Source organism: Mustela erminea, chromosome 5 (genome assembly GCF_009829155.1).
Source record: "Mustela erminea isolate mMusErm1 chromosome 5, mMusErm1.Pri, whole genome shotgun sequence".
NCBI lineage: Eukaryota > Metazoa > Chordata > Mammalia > Carnivora > Mustelidae > Mustela > Mustela erminea.
In genome coordinates this window covers 1,252,070-1,269,627 of record NC_045618.1, presented here as the reverse complement: position 1 = coordinate 1,269,627, position 17,558 = coordinate 1,252,070, and the positions used below count along the sequence as shown (strand labels likewise).

The 17,558-nt window shown below is 56.4% G+C and overlaps 1 protein-coding gene across 2 annotated transcripts in view; it reads left to right on the top strand.

The window, feature by feature from the left end:
• Positions 1-17,558, top strand: part of LOC116590299 (5-formyltetrahydrofolate cyclo-ligase-like) — a 35,207-nt gene that overhangs the window by 13,863 nt on the left and 3,786 nt on the right. The window contains exon 3 of one of the 2 annotated variants that reach the window (XM_032341914.1): positions 2,985-3,316. The exons of the other annotated variant lie outside the window; for it this stretch is intronic. Within the exon in view, the coding sequence (XP_032197805.1) occupies positions 2,985-3,124 (140 nt within the window). The 3' untranslated portion in view covers positions 3,125-3,316. Of the gene's footprint in view, positions 1-2,984; positions 3,317-17,558 lie in introns of those variants that run through there. 2 annotated transcript variants of the gene reach the window in all.

The window sequence follows — 17,558 nt, the reverse complement described above, 5'->3', positions numbered from 1 at the left end:
GCAGGAATCTTGCTGTGTGGGGCTCGTGGGCTCCTGCGGGAGGTGCTGGTCCCGCGATGAGGGGGGGGAGGGCAGGTGGGTGTGAGAGGGGGATGGGGTGCAGATGGACAAGCAGCGGCCTCGGCCACGCTCTGCCCGCACTGGCTGTGGCCTCGGGCTGCCTCCACAGCGGACACCCGCAGCCCCGACTCGTGTAGGACCATAGCCGTCCTGCATCTGGGCTTGACTTTCATCCTGCAGGTGCTGGCGGAGGGGGGGTCCCCGAAATACCGTAATCAGGGGAGTGACGGGGACAGTCTCTGTTTTGGAAAGACCGTGCTGCTAGCCCTAGGAGGGGGCGGGCTGGGGAGACAAAGCCCACCGAGACGCAGAGCGGCATCAGCAGGGAATGTGCTGGAATAGGAGGATAGTGGCTGCCACTCGACGGACGGAGAGGAGACGTGGGCCCTGACACAGGCAGGGTTTGTCTTGGTGACAGACCACATCAGGCCGCTGGAGCACAGCCCGGCTTTGGGGTGTGGTGCTGTTCAGCGAGCTGGGGTCGTGGGAGGGGTGGGGAGCCGGAGCGAACCCAGTCGAGGGGGCTCTGGGGCCCCCAGGGGTGGCTGTAGGTAGCTAGTGGGGTGCATAGATCTGGAGGTCAGGAAACGATGATGTGGATTCGGGAGTCGTGGGGTAGGACTCTGCACTGCTGGGGTGAACCCCGATTTTATAAGCAGGAGCCGAAGGGTGGACCATGAGACTGACAGACATGGGCCAGAGTGATGGTCATTCCCTCATCTACATGAGGTTTTTTTAGGTCCCGGGTTTTTGAAATTATTTCTTAGATCAGTATCGTTTGCAAAATGTAGGGAGAAAATGTAAGTATAAATTTGGAAAGGGTCAGCTAGAAGGAGAAAACAGCCTCTAAGTCCACAGAAATGGGCGTCCGCCTCTTCCTCGACTCCAGAGGCTGCGGGTCAGGTCATTCTCCGTCCGTCAGCTTTTGCCATTGAAAAAGCAGATGAAAGGGAGGCTGTGTCTTGCGGCGAGACGCTCTTTTCTTGGGGCTCGTACGATCCAGGGAAGCGGGAAATTAGAAATACGACCTCAGCCTGCGCTCGCCCAGCAGCCTGGGCCGTCTCGCCCTCCAAGGGCGATCATGAACTTCGCGTTTGTGGCTCCATGGTCCGCTAGCGCTAAGCCGTAAGGAAGAGCCACCCGCAGCAGGACTGGCCTCTCGGGCACCCTCTCTGGGCTTGGCAGTAAAGCGAAAAGTGCTGAAGGCAGGTGTGACCTACATACACTGTCTGTCCATCGGCGGGGAGGAGGCCTGGCCGTGTGGAAGCCACCACAGCCTCACAGTGAGGATACGGTTTGCAAGCGGGCAAGCGGGAAGGTCCGGGGCGTCAGGCTGCCGGCGGCTGGGCCCATCTATGCCGTGTGGCGTTTCTGTGAGTGCAGGACAGATGTGGATGATGAGCCCATGTGGCGGAGCAGCAGCTCCTTCGCTCTTCGTGGAAGCGATCACGCGCACAGGGCTGTGATTTTGGAGGTCGAGCAAGGGACACGATGACCAGTCAGAGTTGCCCCGTCCATTCTCCAGACCTGAGCGCGGCGAAAGCTGCAGGGTACCCCTCTGTCGTCTGCGTGCGCTCTTCTTAAGAAGTCGGTGCAGCGTGACGCTCTGCATCCCGCTCTGCGGTTTTTCACTTGTTAAGAAAACTTAGAACGACTTGCACGGCCACACGCGGCCATCAATTCCGTGTTGTCAGGGGTCGCGAAGCGTCGACGTGCTCCGTCCGCAGCAGTCCTGTGCTGATGGACATCAGGCCGCTGCCGTTTTCTAAGTTATAAGCAGCGGCCTGGAGAGCACCGTGACGCGTGTCACGCAAGTCGCTCCATCGGGCCCGCTTAGCTGTGCTGTGGGGACGGGGGCAGAAGTCCTGTGGGTGAGTCCCTTGTGCTTCCCGGGAGAGGACGTGCGGCTTCACACCCATGTCTGGCGGCTTCGCACACCCACCTCTGCTGGCTTTGCACACCCACGTCAAAGTAGCACACCCACGTCCGAGCAGCTTTGCACACCCACCTCTGCCGGCTTCGCACATCCACCTCTGGCGGCTTTGCACACCCACGTCTGAGCGGCTTCACACACCCACATCCGTCAGCTTTGCACACCCACGTCTGGCGGCTTCGCACACCCACATCTGCTGCTTCGCACACCCACATCTGGCTGCTTTGCACACCCACCTCCAGCACAGAACAGGGCCGTTTCCTTTCCCGGGATGGATGGACGAACACGGCAACGATGAACGTCCACGAGCTCGTGAGCCCTTACCGTATGCCGGTCGAGGGCGATGCCCTGTAAGGAAAGGCCACACGAGTTCTGGGGTCCAGGGCCCTCGGGGCGCAGACTGCGGAGGACGGAGCCCGCTGTGTGGAGGGCGGGGGCGCAGTGGGTTTGGTCCCTGGCTCCATCATGGACTGGCCGAGGGGACTCGGGAGACCTCGTCATCCCTCTGAGTCTCGGCCCCTCATTTGGGGATGCAGACGGCGAGGCCTGTGTCGCTGAGGCGTCGCTGAGGCGTCGCGAGGGCTGCACGAAAAACTCTGGGTGAGGCTTCTACCCTGCTCGTGACGTAGCAGGTGCTGTCGGTGGTGGTGATGCCCATCGCTTGTGGGGCGTTGGCCGCAGGCCTGGCGACGGGGGCGCCACGGGGGTGTGCCCGGACCGCCCGGGGGTCCGGGGTGGAGGCGCTCTCGGTCTGAGGAGTCTGGGAGGACGTGGCTGAGCCAGGCCTTCGGCATGAGGTGGGGTTGGTTCCCCGGGGGGCGCTGCTGGGAGGAGACAGGGTGCCACGGCGGTAACCCGGCCGCACGTTGAAGAAGGTGGGCGGCAGGCTCCGGAGAAACCTGCCTGGGTATCTGCCCACCCGTGCTGCGTGGATTCTCAGCCCTAGAAGTAACGGTGTGGACTCACCAGTGCTTCTGGTTTTGTTTCGTAGAATTAACCAAGAGGAATTCCCCAATCGCGTCCTACTCTCCTCCCTTCTCTGAAGAGCTGCAGTGGGTAACATGTTCGTTATGGCAAATGTCAAAATCTGTTCTAAACTTTGTGTTTTTTAACCTAATTTGTCTTTTGTAAAGTGCTATTCTTTGCCCCATTTATGTTGGGGAGTAAATATTTTTTGTGTGTTCATCATTTCCTTTCCAGTTGGTAACAATTCTTTATTAAATTTAGCCACGAGTCGGCCATGTATATGCTGTAAATGTTTTTATCGTTTTCTTCTTAACTTTGTGTGTGTTTCTTTTTTGAGGGGTACGGATGGATTAAAACCTTATTAGTGAGATCAGTCTTTTCCTTTACAATTTCTGCATTTGGCTTCATTTTTAGGGAGTCTTTCTACATTCTAGAGAATATAAAAATTTTTATTTTATCCTAGTACTTTATTTTTGAATGTTAAAATATTAATTTGGGGGGTACCTGGGTGGCTCAGTGGGTTAAGCCTCTGCCTTCAGCTCAGGTCATGATCCCGGGGTCTTGGGATCGAGCCCCGCATCGGGCTCTCTGCTCAGTAGGGAGCCTGTTTCCCTTCCTCTCTCTACCTGCCTCTCTGCCTGCTTGTGATCTCTGTCTGTCAAATAAATAAATAAAATCTTAAAAAAAATTATTAATTCTTTTTGAACATGTGTTCATGTATAGGAGAGGAACCTAATTTTTTACTTAAAAAAAAAAAGTCAGATGTCCCAACAACATTTCATAAATAATGTGCCCTCTCCCCACTCCTTTGAAATGCCACCGTTTTCAGGGACTACATTCTTGTGTGTTTGGGTCTGTTCCTGGATGTGTTGGTCTCTTCCATGGGTGTGTCCCAAACCTGACGTGCTATCGGTGTGGCCAGGTGTGACCCCTCAGCGCACAGTGATGCTGCTAGAGGGAGTCCAGCCCCCACAATTCTTAGTTTAAAAAATGTAGCAGACTATTGTGAACCCTTCATTTTTGAGATTAACTTTAAAATTATCTTGTCCGTTTCTTCACCACATCCTCTAGAGATCTTGGTTGGAATTGTGTTAAAGTTCGAGGTTAGTTTGTGGGAAATACATTTTTTTACATCATTTAAGTGTCTGCAGGAGTGCGGTCTCCCCCGTTGTCCCAGGCCTGTTCTGAGTTCCTCTGTAGACGTGTTTGGTTTGAGTCATACTGTTTCTGCTTGTTGCTTGTGAAGTGCATTCCTGGTCAATTAGTATTTTTTGTTATTGTGAGTAGAATATTTTTCCACTGTGTTGTCAAGTTCTTGTGCAGGAAAGCTGAGGAGCGTGGGCTCACATTTCCAGATGGGACCAAAAGTCTTGGAAGCAACGTTAAAGTTATTTTCTTCAACGTTTTCTTAAGTCCTAGAAAATCGAATATTAGAAATCTTTATTTTTTAAAAAATGTCATTTATTTGAGAAAGAGAGAGAGAAAGAGCACAAGCAGGGGGAGTGGCAGAGGGAGAAGCAGACTCTGCTGAGCAGGGAGCCTGATGCAGGACTTAGTCCCAGGACCCTGGATCATGACCTGAGCTGAAGGCAGACGCTTAATGACTGAGCCCCCCAGGCACCCAGAAAATGTAATACAATGAGAAGCTTACATCGCTGCTGTCATGTGTTCAAAGTGAGGTGTCCCAGGCTGGGTCCTTAAGGGCTGTTGGACTTATGGGTGCTGAGGGTTCCCCAGTTTTCTGCAGATGTCAGTGTGGGTCCGAGGTGGTTTTATCTGCGGTATCCCACATCTTACCCCTTTATTCACTTAACTAGCACACCGGGGGCTGTTGGGCAGGAGGGGGTTTTGGAGATCCTCTGACTCAGTCCTTCCGTCCTGCAGCCGGAGGCACAGACCTAGACAGGAAACGACCCATCCAAGGTCACACAGGCATGTGGGCGAGGCCAAACCCCAGATGTTCTTGTAAAACCCAGATGACGGTAAAAGTCAGCAACCAAAGTCACAGAGAAGAGAAATGTGTAGCCCCACCTAGAAGTCACATTGTGGGGGATGGAAACGCTGTTTGGTTTTTCCGGGTAGCTCTCTAGAGACTCTTAATGACGTCAGCTCTTGGGTTATAATAATTGGGTGAAACAAACCAAAAACAGCTAACTTTTGTTGCCTGAATGTAGCATTACTGGGTGCGAGGATGACCCTTGTTCCAGTGTCCCTTCTTCGTCGCGCTGTGGATGGAAAACTAGCAGGTGTGTGTGGGCAGTGGCATAACTACGCCCTCTCCGCACGGCCTGGCTTTTGAGGTCGGGGGGATGTCCTAGAAACCACTTGGTTCCACATGCTGGGGGAGTCCGTGATCTTTTCCAGCAAAGACTCCAAGCAGGGGAAAGAAGGTTTTTTGTTCTTTGTCGTGAGAGATCAGGGCAGGAAGTGAGAGGTGCACTCACCGGCAACGTTAGACAAAGTGAGAAAGCGGGTGATGCCGAGTTTCGGGAAGTTTCTAACCTCCCTTTACTCCGCCGGCCGCCTTGTCCATGTCTGCTGCGGTGGGGGGAGGGGGGTCATCTGTAGGGCAGAGGCAGGACTCCGGCCTGTGGTGAGCCCCAGCACTCCCTGGGCTCGGGGGCCGTGAGAGCCCCGTGCATTGGGTGCAGCTGAAGGAAGTCATGGTGGGCTGAGCCGTGAAGGAAAGTTAGGAGTCACCTGAGCACAGACACTTGGCAGGCGGGACACGCGTGTGGCAGGCTGGAGAGTGTGTGGGTCCGGGAGAGTAGTGAATACATTATGATCACTCCCCCTTAGCCGAGGGGCTGTGTTCCTGCCCCCCAGCGGACGCCTGAAACCAGGGAGGTCCGGGACCCGAAGTTCTCAGTGTTTTTTCCAGACTGTGCGTACTTACGGTGAAATCAAGTTAGTAAACAAGACCCCGTAGGAGGTGAACGACAGACACTCATGATGCAACGGCACAGTTAGAACCATACTGTGAGGAAGGTGGCCGGGCGCAGTCGCGCTCGCGCTCAGAACACCTGTTGTCCCTCACTGGCCGCTGCTGTGAGCTCATCCAGGCCCGCGGGAGGAGCTGAGTGAGGGGAGGGCGCGGGCACGGTGCACATGGTCCGCGACCCACCGACTGACGGGCCGGCCGGGGCTGCGTTGCAGGGAGAGTCACCTGCTCACAGCCCGCGGTCGGCCACATGGAGACCCCAGCCAAGGGGGATGCTCTGTTGTGCTTCGAGCTTGAGGTCTGTTGGAGGAAGGTGAGATCCAAGGTAGTCGGGAGCTGGTTTGGTTCGAGATTCTTGGAATTGGAGGTCACAGCAGGAGATGCTTTTTCTGAACATTTTGGAAACTTGTTATTTTGAAATAATAAATTACAGAAACAGCTGCGGGGAGGGGGTGCTGGGTTCTGTTCCCCCAGCCTGCCCCCGTGGTGGCATCTCCCAGATCTGTGGTGGAGTGGTGACCACGGGACACGGGTCCCACTGCAGCTGACTCCGTGTCACCTGTATACATGCGCACGCCACAGTGTGCGGGACACGTACACGCACTTCTGTGTGGTTCTGTCACACGTGCAGGCTTGTGCAGGCACTACCCGAATGCGGGCGTGTCCCTCCTTGTAAAGGTTTCAGGGAGCTGGAGGGGAATCCAGTTCTCCTGTTGGCTAAGGAGTCCAGGGATGGGTTTGTAGCCTGGAGGCCTGGCCGCGGAGGCCGCCCCCAGGAGCCCCGCTGAGATGGTGCTGTTGGCACATGGGAGGAGCTGGCGGGTTTGTGACAAATCTTAACAAGGAATGAAATCGCTTAACTAGGAACATTTTTTATTTTTTTTAAAGCAGACTCCACACCCAGCACAGAGCCGGATGCAGGGCTCGATCTGGTGACCCTGAGATCAGGACTCGGACGCTCAGCCCACGGAGCCGCCCAGTGCTCCTTCACTAGGGGTATTCCATGTAGAATTTGTTTAGGACGGCAGCAAAGTCAGGTTCTTTCCTGAGGTCTCGAGGATGCTGTCCTCTCCCTCTGTGACTCCCCCACGCGCCCCGCGAGTTCGGATTCTGCCGCAGTCCGTTTGGGCTCTGGGGCTGCTGGTCTTCCTCTTGGAAGCTGAGCCCGGGTGTCAGCAGCTCAGCCCGCAGAATGACGTGGGTTTGTCACCGGAGGTGTGTCTCGCTGCGGTCTAATGTGTGCTTCCAGATGTCTCGCTGGTGGGCCCTTCCAGAGAGAGCCGGTCACCGGCCCTGAACACACTCCCTGCTGCTCCGACTCCGGGTCCCTGCTCTTTGCGTGCGTTCCTGGACCTCCGTCCCCGGCTCCCCATCCTGGCGTGCCGGGCTCCTCCTCGGCCTTCCATGGCTGGTCGGACCGACGCCCCTCCACGCGCCGGTTTGCCGGGGTGAACTCCTTTCTCCGCAGATGCTGGCCTTCCTCCCGCCCCTGTGCTTCCTCCCTCGTCACTTAGGTCACCCCAGCGTGGGGGTGTGAGACGTGCGCACTCGTCCGCGTGCACACTGTGTGTCGGTGTGTTGGATCCTGGAGTCCAGAGAGTTACTGTGTCCATCCGGTGAGCCACGTTCCCGTCCAGCCACTGTAGCAGCTGTTGGGGAACGTGAAGGGCTCCGAAGGCAGGTTACTCCCCGACCAGAAGGCTTCCAGAAGCAGGTCGCAGGGGTGGCTGGAGTGTGAACGGCACTTGGGACCCGCCGGAAGACGGCGTCTGTGAACACTGGTGACTGTTGTTTCCAAGCCCCTGGTTACGTTATGTCGGGCCTGCAGTCGCGGGATCGGTCGGCCGCGATCCACGGCTCATGGCAGCCAGGCCACGAGTCCTCCCGGGGTCGTGAAGGGATACTGTGTCCTGGGTGGTTTATTTTAGCAAAATGTACAGAGCCAGAGAGTTTGCAGGACTTCGAAGTGCTCATTCACGTGCTGGCGAGAGACTTGGCGGAAATCAGGAGAAGTTTCCATCTTGCTAATAAGTTTGTGAGGCAGAGGGACGATGCTGTCATTATTCAGGCTGATCACTTCGAGGGCTGATCTCCAGAAAAGTGAGAATAGCACAGGCAGCTCCGGAAACCCATGTGGGTTTGCCTGTCGGGAGGGACCGTTCTTCATGGCTCTCCCGTGCACCAGGCTCCTCCTGTCCCCAGAGCCCGGCTTCGCAGGGCCCATGCCTGGGACAAACTACCTGCCCCACATGCTTGAATTTTCCTGAGCAGCCAAGCTCTTACATCTGCTTCTGACTGTGGTGAAAGTGTACGCAGCTTGCCATGCCAACCACCTCTCCGTGTGGAGCTCGGGAACATACCACGTGTGCACAGCCTTGCGGAACAGACCTCGGCTACCTTCCCTCTTGCCCGTCGGAGCCTCTGCCCGAGCTCCACAGCCCCGGGCCCTGGCAGACAGCCTCCTGCTCCCCGTCTCGGTGAATCAGCTGTTTCCAAGATGCCGTTTCTCTGCTGTCATATGGCATTTGCTTTTCCTTTGCTGGCTTCCTTTATTTCTTGATTGTGTCACACGGATGGATGAGGAATTGTCCTTGAAGTCCTCCAAACCGCTAAGATTTGCTCATAAACCGAGCTGAGAAATGGAATTGTTCCGTCCACTGGTGTTGCAGGTGGGCAAGGGGCCGCGCATGGCTGGAGGCTGCCGGAAGTTAGCGGGGATCGCAGGATGTCCCGCAGCGTCTTCTCAGTGGGAGAGGCCTTCCGAGGGGCTCTGTGGTGACCAGCAGCAGGGACAGTGTCACAGGCTCGGAGCCAGAATGAATGTGACCCTGAGAGCCATTTGGATGAGGCCGCTGCCGCAGTTCCATCTCCCACACAGCCTTCTGCACGTCTGGGGTTCAGTTTAATTCTCTTTCTCCAGTAGGACTGATTGTGGTCTGCATCTGCTGGGTGGGGAGGAGCTGCGCTGTGCTGTTACTGTTGCAACTTTGTAGCGGCCCCAGGGTTACTGTTTCTCCTTTGTAGCTGCCTGGGGCTACTGTTTCTCCTTTGTAGGGGTTCACCGTTGCTCTTTCTCCTTTCTAACAGTAGCCCTTATGGGTTCTTCTTTGTAAGGGTACATTGTTGCCCTTTCTCCTTCGTAGGGGTACATTGTTACCATTTTTCCTTTGTAACCTACAGGGGATGTTCTAAAGCTGGGCAGGCATGGCAAATGGTTTCTGTAAAGGGCGCAGTGGTTAATATTTAGGGCTCCGAGCGCCCTCCGTTATCTGCTGTAACCATGCAGCTTGCTGTTTCTGTGTGGATGCGGAGCTTGGCTGTGTTCCATTGAAACTTGATTTACAGGGCACCTGGGGGGCTCAGTCGCTAAGGCCTCTGCCTTCTGCTCAGGTCACGATCTCAGGGTCCTAGGATCGAGCCTGTATCAGGCTCCCTGCTCAGTGGGAGTCTGTTTCTCCCTGTTAGTCTCTCTCACTTTCTCTCTCAAATAAATAAAATAAAATAAAATAAAATAAAATAAAATAAAATAAAATAAAATAAAAAAGAAAGAATGAAACTTAGTTTACAAAAGCAGGCGATGGGCCAGATCTGACCCCCGCTGTGGTTGGCTGAGCCCCGTCCTCTGGTGGGGGGACCTCACTGCCACCTCTCGGGTCCTTAGTGCCTCACTTGCTGTTGGTCCTATTGATGATTTGAGAAATGCAAATGAAAGGATCATTTCCTAAGGACTTTTAGTCATTTCTTAAGTTTTGGGCTTATTTTTTGTACGTCATGCTAGCCAGCTTTACGATACAGTAAAGGATATACCTAAAAAAGCAAACGTGTTTGAAGCGCATTTTCAGAGGGAGACGCAGAGGTTTTCTAAGGGCTCTGAAAGGATTTCTTGTTCTAAAGGAAGAGAGCTTTCTTCTGATGATAAAGATGAGACTTACTCAAGCAGTGCCGAGGAATGTAAAGAAATAATAAACACATCCAGTTCCCCAAACCCGGAAGTAAGCACGGACCACAGGCGCATATAAATTGTTTGTTGGGTCCCATTGCAAATCCCCTCCCGCCCAAGCAGCTGTCTGTCTCTGTCACTTGCTTGGTGCCGGGGAAGTCCCCCTGCGTGGACCACATCAGAGGCACCTGGTCCTGGCTTCTGGGTCTTCAGCCTGTGGGAGGCCCTGACAGAAACCAGAGGCCGTGGGAGGGAGAGCTGGGTGTTTGCTCCCTCCTGCCCCTGCCCTCGGTGCTTCCCCTGCCCAGACCCCCATCCCGGCCAGCAGCCCCTCTGGCTACAGCTCTCAGTACCCAGAGCCTTGCCCTCCCGCTCCCACCTCTCCACCTGCGGGCCTGGGGGTGGCCAAGGCTCCCTGTGGGGGAACGTGCCGCTCTCTGAGGCCTCTCAGCCCCGCCTGCCCTCCGACCACTCCCTCCCACACTCCCTGCTGGAATTTCCCCAGTTCGACTGTGCTGTCTGCCTCTCACCATGACCTTAACCTGGCTGAGACATGGTTGTGTCCGCTGGACTGACTCCCCTCCCCCAACCAGGGCTGGTAAGGAGCACATCCCTTGTCTGCTTTATCCTTCCAGGCAGGGAACAAAGACCTTCCGCACCTTGCAAGCCCTGGGAAATCAGCGCCCACACTCCGGCCCTCGCATTTTCCACCTGTATGGCCTTGGGCAGATGCGTGCTCTCTTGGAGCCTTGGTTTTCCTATCCGAAGAGCCGGGATAGTAATTCCCGCCCTCCCGGGGCTGTTGGGGAGACACTGCGAGGTCATCTGGCCAGTCATGTTCTGGCACAGCATCTGGCACTTACGTGGTTTTTAAATGGGGTTGTCAAAGAGTGACTCTAATTTCCTGGATTTGTAAGCAGATTCTCCTCTAGGGGCCTGGGCAAAGAGAGGGCCCCGGTGGAATGGGGAACATGCTTCCTGGGACACCTGTTTCGGGGACGGCATGTTTGTGAGTCGCCCTGGCTCCCTGCTCTGTGCTGGCTGACCTGGGGCATCTCTGGCCTGCACGGTTCTCACTGTGGCAGCAGGTGGCTCTAGAGAGTCACCCCTCCTCCCCTGGCCCAGCATTCCTGTTACACGTGTTTGCATTCCTGGAGAAGTGACTTTCGGAGTCACTGTGAAGAGAACGGGTTACTCGTGCCCAGAGTTTACCAACCGTGTGTTTGCTGAGTACCTGCTAGCTCCTTCCCGTGCCGCCTCTGCTTGTTTGGACACCCCCGCCTCAGGTGGTGGTATGGTTTCTATCTTAGGGAGAGGACACCGAGTTTTAGGGGGAGACAGGCAACTTGAGCAATATTTTCTTTGGCAAGTCACTGGTAGGTCAGTGTCCCCACGCGGTGTTTTCTCTGGAAGGACGCTCGCCTGCCGCGTCAGATGGCCTCCGAGGCCCTCGTCCTGGAAATGTTTGAGGGTCGATACTTCCAAAGGGTTTTTTAAAAAATATCTGGGGGGAGGGTTTTTGGGTGGCTCAGTTGGTTAAGCATCTCACTCTTGATTTCAGCTCAGGTTGTGATCTTGGAGTCCTGGGATCGAGCCCCAGGCCGGGCTCTGCACTCAGTGGGGAGCCTGTGTGAGATTCTCTCTCTCCCTTTCCCGTTGTCCCTTTCCTCACTCATGCTCTCTGTCGCTCGCTCTCTCAAATAAATAAGTCTTTTAAAAATTTTTGGTTACCTACGAATGTGGTAAAAAATCCAAACAGCAGAAGGACGGACTGAGATGAGGGAGGTCCTCCTCCCCCCCAGTTTGCTTCTCCAGAGCCGGTCCCTATCGCCGGTTTTCTTTGGACCCTTCCCGAGCTGTCCTGAAGAGGCTCAGCCGTATTCTAGGGGCTGATCGGCCTTCATAGTTCACCTTAGCTCAGCTTCTGTGCTATTGTCCCTGAGGTTTTCTAGGCTCCCTGGGTTGGCTGGGAGGGGGTGCCGTCGGTGACACTCTCAGCAGCTCCGTCACCAAATACCACCCACGCTGCTTCTGTCTTGGCTTTTGGCCCTTCTAGAAGAGTCTGATTCCCGTCATCTTCACTTTGTTCATTTGGACACGTAGTCCGTGTTCACGGGGTTGAATGAAAGCCTGGAACTCATCAACACTTAGGTTTAACTCAAAGGCATGCAGAGACTGTCTTATATCCTAAAGACCTCGTTAGCGGATGAGCGGTGGCCTGCCTGGGGGCACAGAGGGAATGGCTCCCATGGCCGGTGTGGGCTCCCGTGCTCCCGTGACAAGGACAGTCTCTGTATTTTGACATAAGCGTTAGGCCCTGTGTTCAAAGAGTGGATTTTAGATTAACAACACAGAAATGATCAATCACAGACGATTGTCTTTCAAAGATGATTTTTGGGGTGCTTGGGGAGGGCTCAGTCGGTTGAGCATCTGAGTCCTGATTTTGGCTCAGGTCACGATCTCAGAAGCATGAGAGTGGGTCCCGTGTTGGGCTCTGCACTCAGCAGGAAGTCAGCTTCGGGTTTCTCTCTCTGCCCCTCCCTCTGCTTGTGACTCTCTCTGAATAAATAAAATCTTTTTTAAAAAAAAGATTTTATTTATTTATTCAACAGAAAGGAGGAGAGAGAGCATAAGCAGGGGGAGCGGTAGAGGGAGAAGCAGGCTCCCCACGGAGCAGAGAGCCCCACACGGGACTCGATCCCATGACCCTGAGACCATGACCTGAGCCAAAGGCAGACACTTAACCTCCTGAGCCACCCAGGTGCTCTAATAAAAAAAAAGATGGCTTTTACTACAGTATATTTGATTCTGCATGGAGGGTCCCAAAGGGCCAGAATGGCCTGTGACGTAGCAGGGCGGGTGAACGGCGCTGCGTTTACAGCGTACAGCCGGCTCTCTGCCCGAGGTGGTCTCCTCGGCGTCCCTGTAGGGCAGCCCGCGTCTGACTGCGGGACCCTGTGCACCAGGACAGGGGACCCAGGGGAGGGCTCCTGTGTCCCTCTGTTTTTTCAGAGGCACCCCAATGAGCTCAAAGCATCTGGTATCGATTTCTGAGAGTTCTGCGGCAAGAGCCCTCCTGAACTTCTGGTTCTGGATTTTATTTCAGGATTTTGGCTCCTTGTCTGTCATGAGCTACGGGCCAGGGACTCTGCTCACAGCCACCGGTTAAGTTGACATGTGGCTTGAATAGCTGAGAAACTCTTTACGTCCTCATGTGCTGTCCACCTCGGGTTTCTGGTCGATGCAGTTTGACGGACGTCTCCCGGCTACTACGAGCTGGCGCTGGGACTCAGGCCCCACAGCCCCCCAGAAGCCTGCACACCGGCCCTCCTGGTGCTTCCTCCATCCCTGTGCCTGGCCCTGCTGGTGCCCTTGGCTGCAGGAGCGGTGCCCCCCAGGTGGCAGCCCTCAGTTGTTTCTCTTTGGAGCAAAGCGCCCGTAAGGCAGTGTTTAGGTTCTCTGAGCACCGAGCTCGGGTCTCTGTTCGTGAACTGGGCGCGTGAGCCCCGGCCTCCTCCCTCACCCTGCGGATGTACTGAGCAGCCGATCTAGTCACCCCCTCTCCCTGGTGTGTGGCATGGCATTTGCCCCATCGTGGGTGAGGAAGACACGGAGCCCCTGCTCCCTCTCTTCCCTTCTAGAAGCTGGACTGTGGGGAAGAGTCCGTATATGGGAGGCGCAAACAGAGACAACTTGGATCTAGTCAGACGTCACTCTGTCCGCACTCTGGCTTCTCTCCTAGGAAATAGAACCGGACCTGGCATCGTTCTGGGAAAAGGAGACAACTGTCCTCAGAAGGCAAGGAAGGGACTCCTCCCCCTCCTCGCCGTGTCGGATAAGGGCAGGCCACACTGCAGTTCATGGGCAGGGGGCGCTGTGTGGACGTTTAACTGAGGTTTGTGCACATTGGGACTGTCGCGACCGGACAGGTCACCACAGCGATTAGAGGACCTTGCCCGCGTGGAGAACAGCATAGCAGGAGCCGAGACTGGCCCGCAGGAGCTCATGGGGCCGGGCTGTGGGGCGGTGGGCCCTTCTCTTGTAACAGGAATGCCCGTGTTTCAGGACAGACCGTGCTGGAGCCGTGATGGGGCTGAGGTGTGTGGGTCCCGCCCCCGACCCAGTCAGAGAACTTGGATGTTGTCTTTGAGAGACTCTGATTAACTCAAGGCTTTGAGCAAGGGGAGTCAGGACAAAGGCTGAGTTTGGGGGGGATTGAGACAGGCAGGGCCTGGAGGCGGGTGCCTGCTGGGCTTGCAGGAGGACCGCGCGCTTGGGCAGACTGGTGCAGGCGGGCACCCTGCCGGTGGTGCGGTGGCACCTGGAGGGGGCGGCCCGCAGATTCGGGCCCAGCCCTGCGCTAGTGAGAAGAGGGGCAGGAAACAGCGCTGCGTGGCTCCCAGGCTCTGAGGTTCCTCATTTCCAGCCTTCTCTGCAGGATTAGGGCAAGGACAGGCCACCCAGGGCAGGAGTCAGAGGTCAGGGCGCCCAAAGAGGGTCCGCGGCCAGCTGCCGCCTCCACGGCCAGGGAGAACAAGGACGCCGTGCGCCGGTGGACTGTCCTCAGCACCGAGCGCGGTGCTTCCGGGCCCCGTCTAGGCACCGAGGAAACCCTCTGTCTTCGTTGTCTTTCTGGGCCTAGTTCTTTCTGTTTCGGTGCATGAAGGTCTGCAGCTCCGTGTCTGTCCGTGTGTCCCTGTGTCTGTCCTCGTGTCCCCGCTGGATGCACCCTCGCCCCTGTGCTTTCATCGTGGCCGAATCTAATGCGTATTTTCCTGTCCTGACCGTACTCGTCCTGACTGCCAGCGTTCCGGTCCCTTCTCCCTGAAACTCCTCCCTTATGTTCTAGGGCGGGGTCAGCAGCCAGCAGCCCACGGGCCACAGCGGACCTGCCACTGGCCTCGATTAAGCCTTCCTGGAGCACAGCCACATGCGTTAGTGCACGGACTGTCCGTGGTTGCTTTTGGACCACGGGCTGAGTTAAGTCGTTGTAAGGACCCTGTGGCCGCGAGCCTGGATTGTTTATTCTCTGACTGTACGGGGAATGTTCTGCACAGAGCCCTCCCCGGTCTCCTTCCATGCCCGGAGCTGAGAGCGCGGGTGCCATCCCCTTCCAAGGGGAGGTGGGAAGGCTCCGGCTGGAGCATCCCCCGGAAGACTGCAGACCCCCACCCCTTCCCCGGCTACCGGGCTCGAGCAACAATGTCTGACATTTCTTAATGAGAAAAGGAGCACTCTTGGCAACAGCCTCTCATCAGACGCAGCTTGGCCTGGCCCTGGGCGGAGGCATTTACAGGCATCACCTAGTCTCACGGTCTTGGCCAGCCTTCTGCGGCGGGCACTGTTTCCAGCTGCTTCTCCCCGCTCGGGACTGAAGCAGGAAAGCCTCACAGAGGCAGAGCTATGGAGAAGGAACCTCAGAGTCGCCGCCGTGGACTGCCTCCAGGGGGCACTGGCGGTCTAGAGCCCGCCCAGATGGAGGCGAGCCCTGGTCTGAGCAGACGCAGGTTGTGGGTCTGAAGCTCAGCCTTGGCCCTGGAGCGCAGAACCACCTTCATGACTGTGTGGGGCAGTCTCGGGCCATATGGGGCGCACCTTCTGAGCGGCAGGTGCAGTCCGGTGCGGCGGGGCTGTCTGTGAGGCACGCACGACTGAGCAGAATCAGGTGGGGTCTCCGTGCGCGTGGAGTCCTACGTCACTGCCCTCTCGCATGGAGCCCGCGGTGAAAATGGAGCCACCAGAGGCGCTTGGAGGACTTGTGCACAGACCAAGCGTTTTTCCTGCTGTCCCTGCCGGGTTTTGACCTTGCAGGGCATTCAGGAGGGTCTGGGGTCCCCCACTAGTGGGGACGGCCCAGGGTCGGACCGGTGGGTCCAAGGGGAGCTCGTTAGACCTGTGCGTGACCTTCAGGCCTCGTCAGGGTCTTGCCTCTGGGGAGGGAAAGCGTCCAGGACCGTGCTGTGACAGCGTGACGCAGCCCAGGGTGTGCGTGGGGGCGGTGGGGGCACGCATGGGACGATGGGGAGGACACAGGAAGAACTTGTAGCAACAGCAGACAGATGAAGTCAAGCAAGGAGTCTCCGTGTTTCAGGAAGACACTTGGATTCGTCACGTAGACGCAGGCCAGGGCGGGCTTCTGAGGAGGTGGAGCCGGGACCGCAGGTGACCCCACGGTTGAAGGGAGTCGTGCTACCCATCCTGTTGGCCGCGGATCCAGCAGCAACACCCCACACAGATTGTCGGACTCCTGCCCGAGAAGGGCCCCCTTGCGGCCTCTTGTCACCTGAGAGTCCCGGAGCCGTTCTCCGGGCTTACTCATCGTAGAGCTCGCTTCTAGCGACCGTGCGAGGTAACACTCGCCGTCTTCCCGGCCCTTTGCCTCCTCCGTCCAGACCCAGGGGAGCGCCGTGAGGGCTATAGTGCACGTGGGGGCTGTGACACTGGGGGGAGCGAGACCACCTGGACTGCAAGGGACTTGAGAGAGGTAGTTTCTTGCCTCGCTGCCTCCTGTCTTCCTTCTCTCCTTCTAGTGGCCTGGAGGTGCGCGCTCTGGAATTCTGGCTTCCCTTCCTCACGTGTTGACTGGGCGGCAATCTTGATTTCCTCCTGGCTTTCCTTTTGGTATCTTTGCATTTAAAAAATGTGGTAAGTAACACATAACGTGAGAGCCATTCTCTCTCTCTCTCTCTCTTTTTTTATTTGACAGAGATCACAAGTAGGCAGAGAGGCAGGCAGAGAGAGAGGAGGAAGCAGGCTCCCCGCTGAGCAGAGAGCCCGATGCGGGACTCGATCCCAGGACCCTGGGATCATGACCTGAGCCGAAGGCAGAGGCTTTAACCCACTGAGCCACCCAGGTGCCCTGAGAGCCACTCTCAACAGAATTTTCAGAGTGTCGTCCACGTTGGCTCTGGGCACAGTGTGGGACGGCAGGCATCAGCCATGTCTTCTCGTCCTGCCTGGTGAGGCCGGCACCCAGGGCAGCCCCGTGTCTTCTCCTCCCCGGCTCCCGTGACCCCACAGCACGTCCGAATTCGGCCACCCCAGATGCTGCCTGCGCGGGACTCCTGCGGTACTTGTCCTTCTGCACCTCGTTTATTTCATTAACCTGGTGCCTTCCACGTCCGTAGCAGGTGCGGGCTCCTTTCTTCCATGGCTGGGTAGCACCCCGTGCGTGAGCCTCCCTGTGCTTGTCCCCGCAGCTGTCAGCGGACGTTTGGGTGTTTCTGCCTCTGGACTGTTGTGAGGGAGGCTGCTTTGAGCAGGGGTCCCAAAGCCCTCTTCAAGACCCGCGTTCCACGGGCGCTCTGTGGCTAGTACACCTAGTTGTTCCACTTCTGATTTTGTAGGGAAGGTTTGCACCATCGTCCATAGGTGCTGCACCTTCTTATGCTCCCGGAAACGATGCACAGAGTTCCCGTCTCCCCAGGGCCTCAGCAACATTCATTATATGCGGCATTTTAAACTGCCATCCCAGCAGGCGTGAGGTGACGTGTCGTTGAGGTATTGATCTGCATTTCCCCGGTGACGAGTGATGTCGAACATCTCCTTCTGTGCCTCTTAGCTCCAAAACTGAATCAGAGAGACACAGGAAGTCTCAACAGCGTAGTTACTAGTAATGAAATTGAGTTGGTAAACAAGAAGCTGCCCCCTGGGGCCCCTGGGTGGCCCTGTTGGTTGAGTGTCCAACTCCTGATTTCAGCTCAGTCATGGTCAGGTTG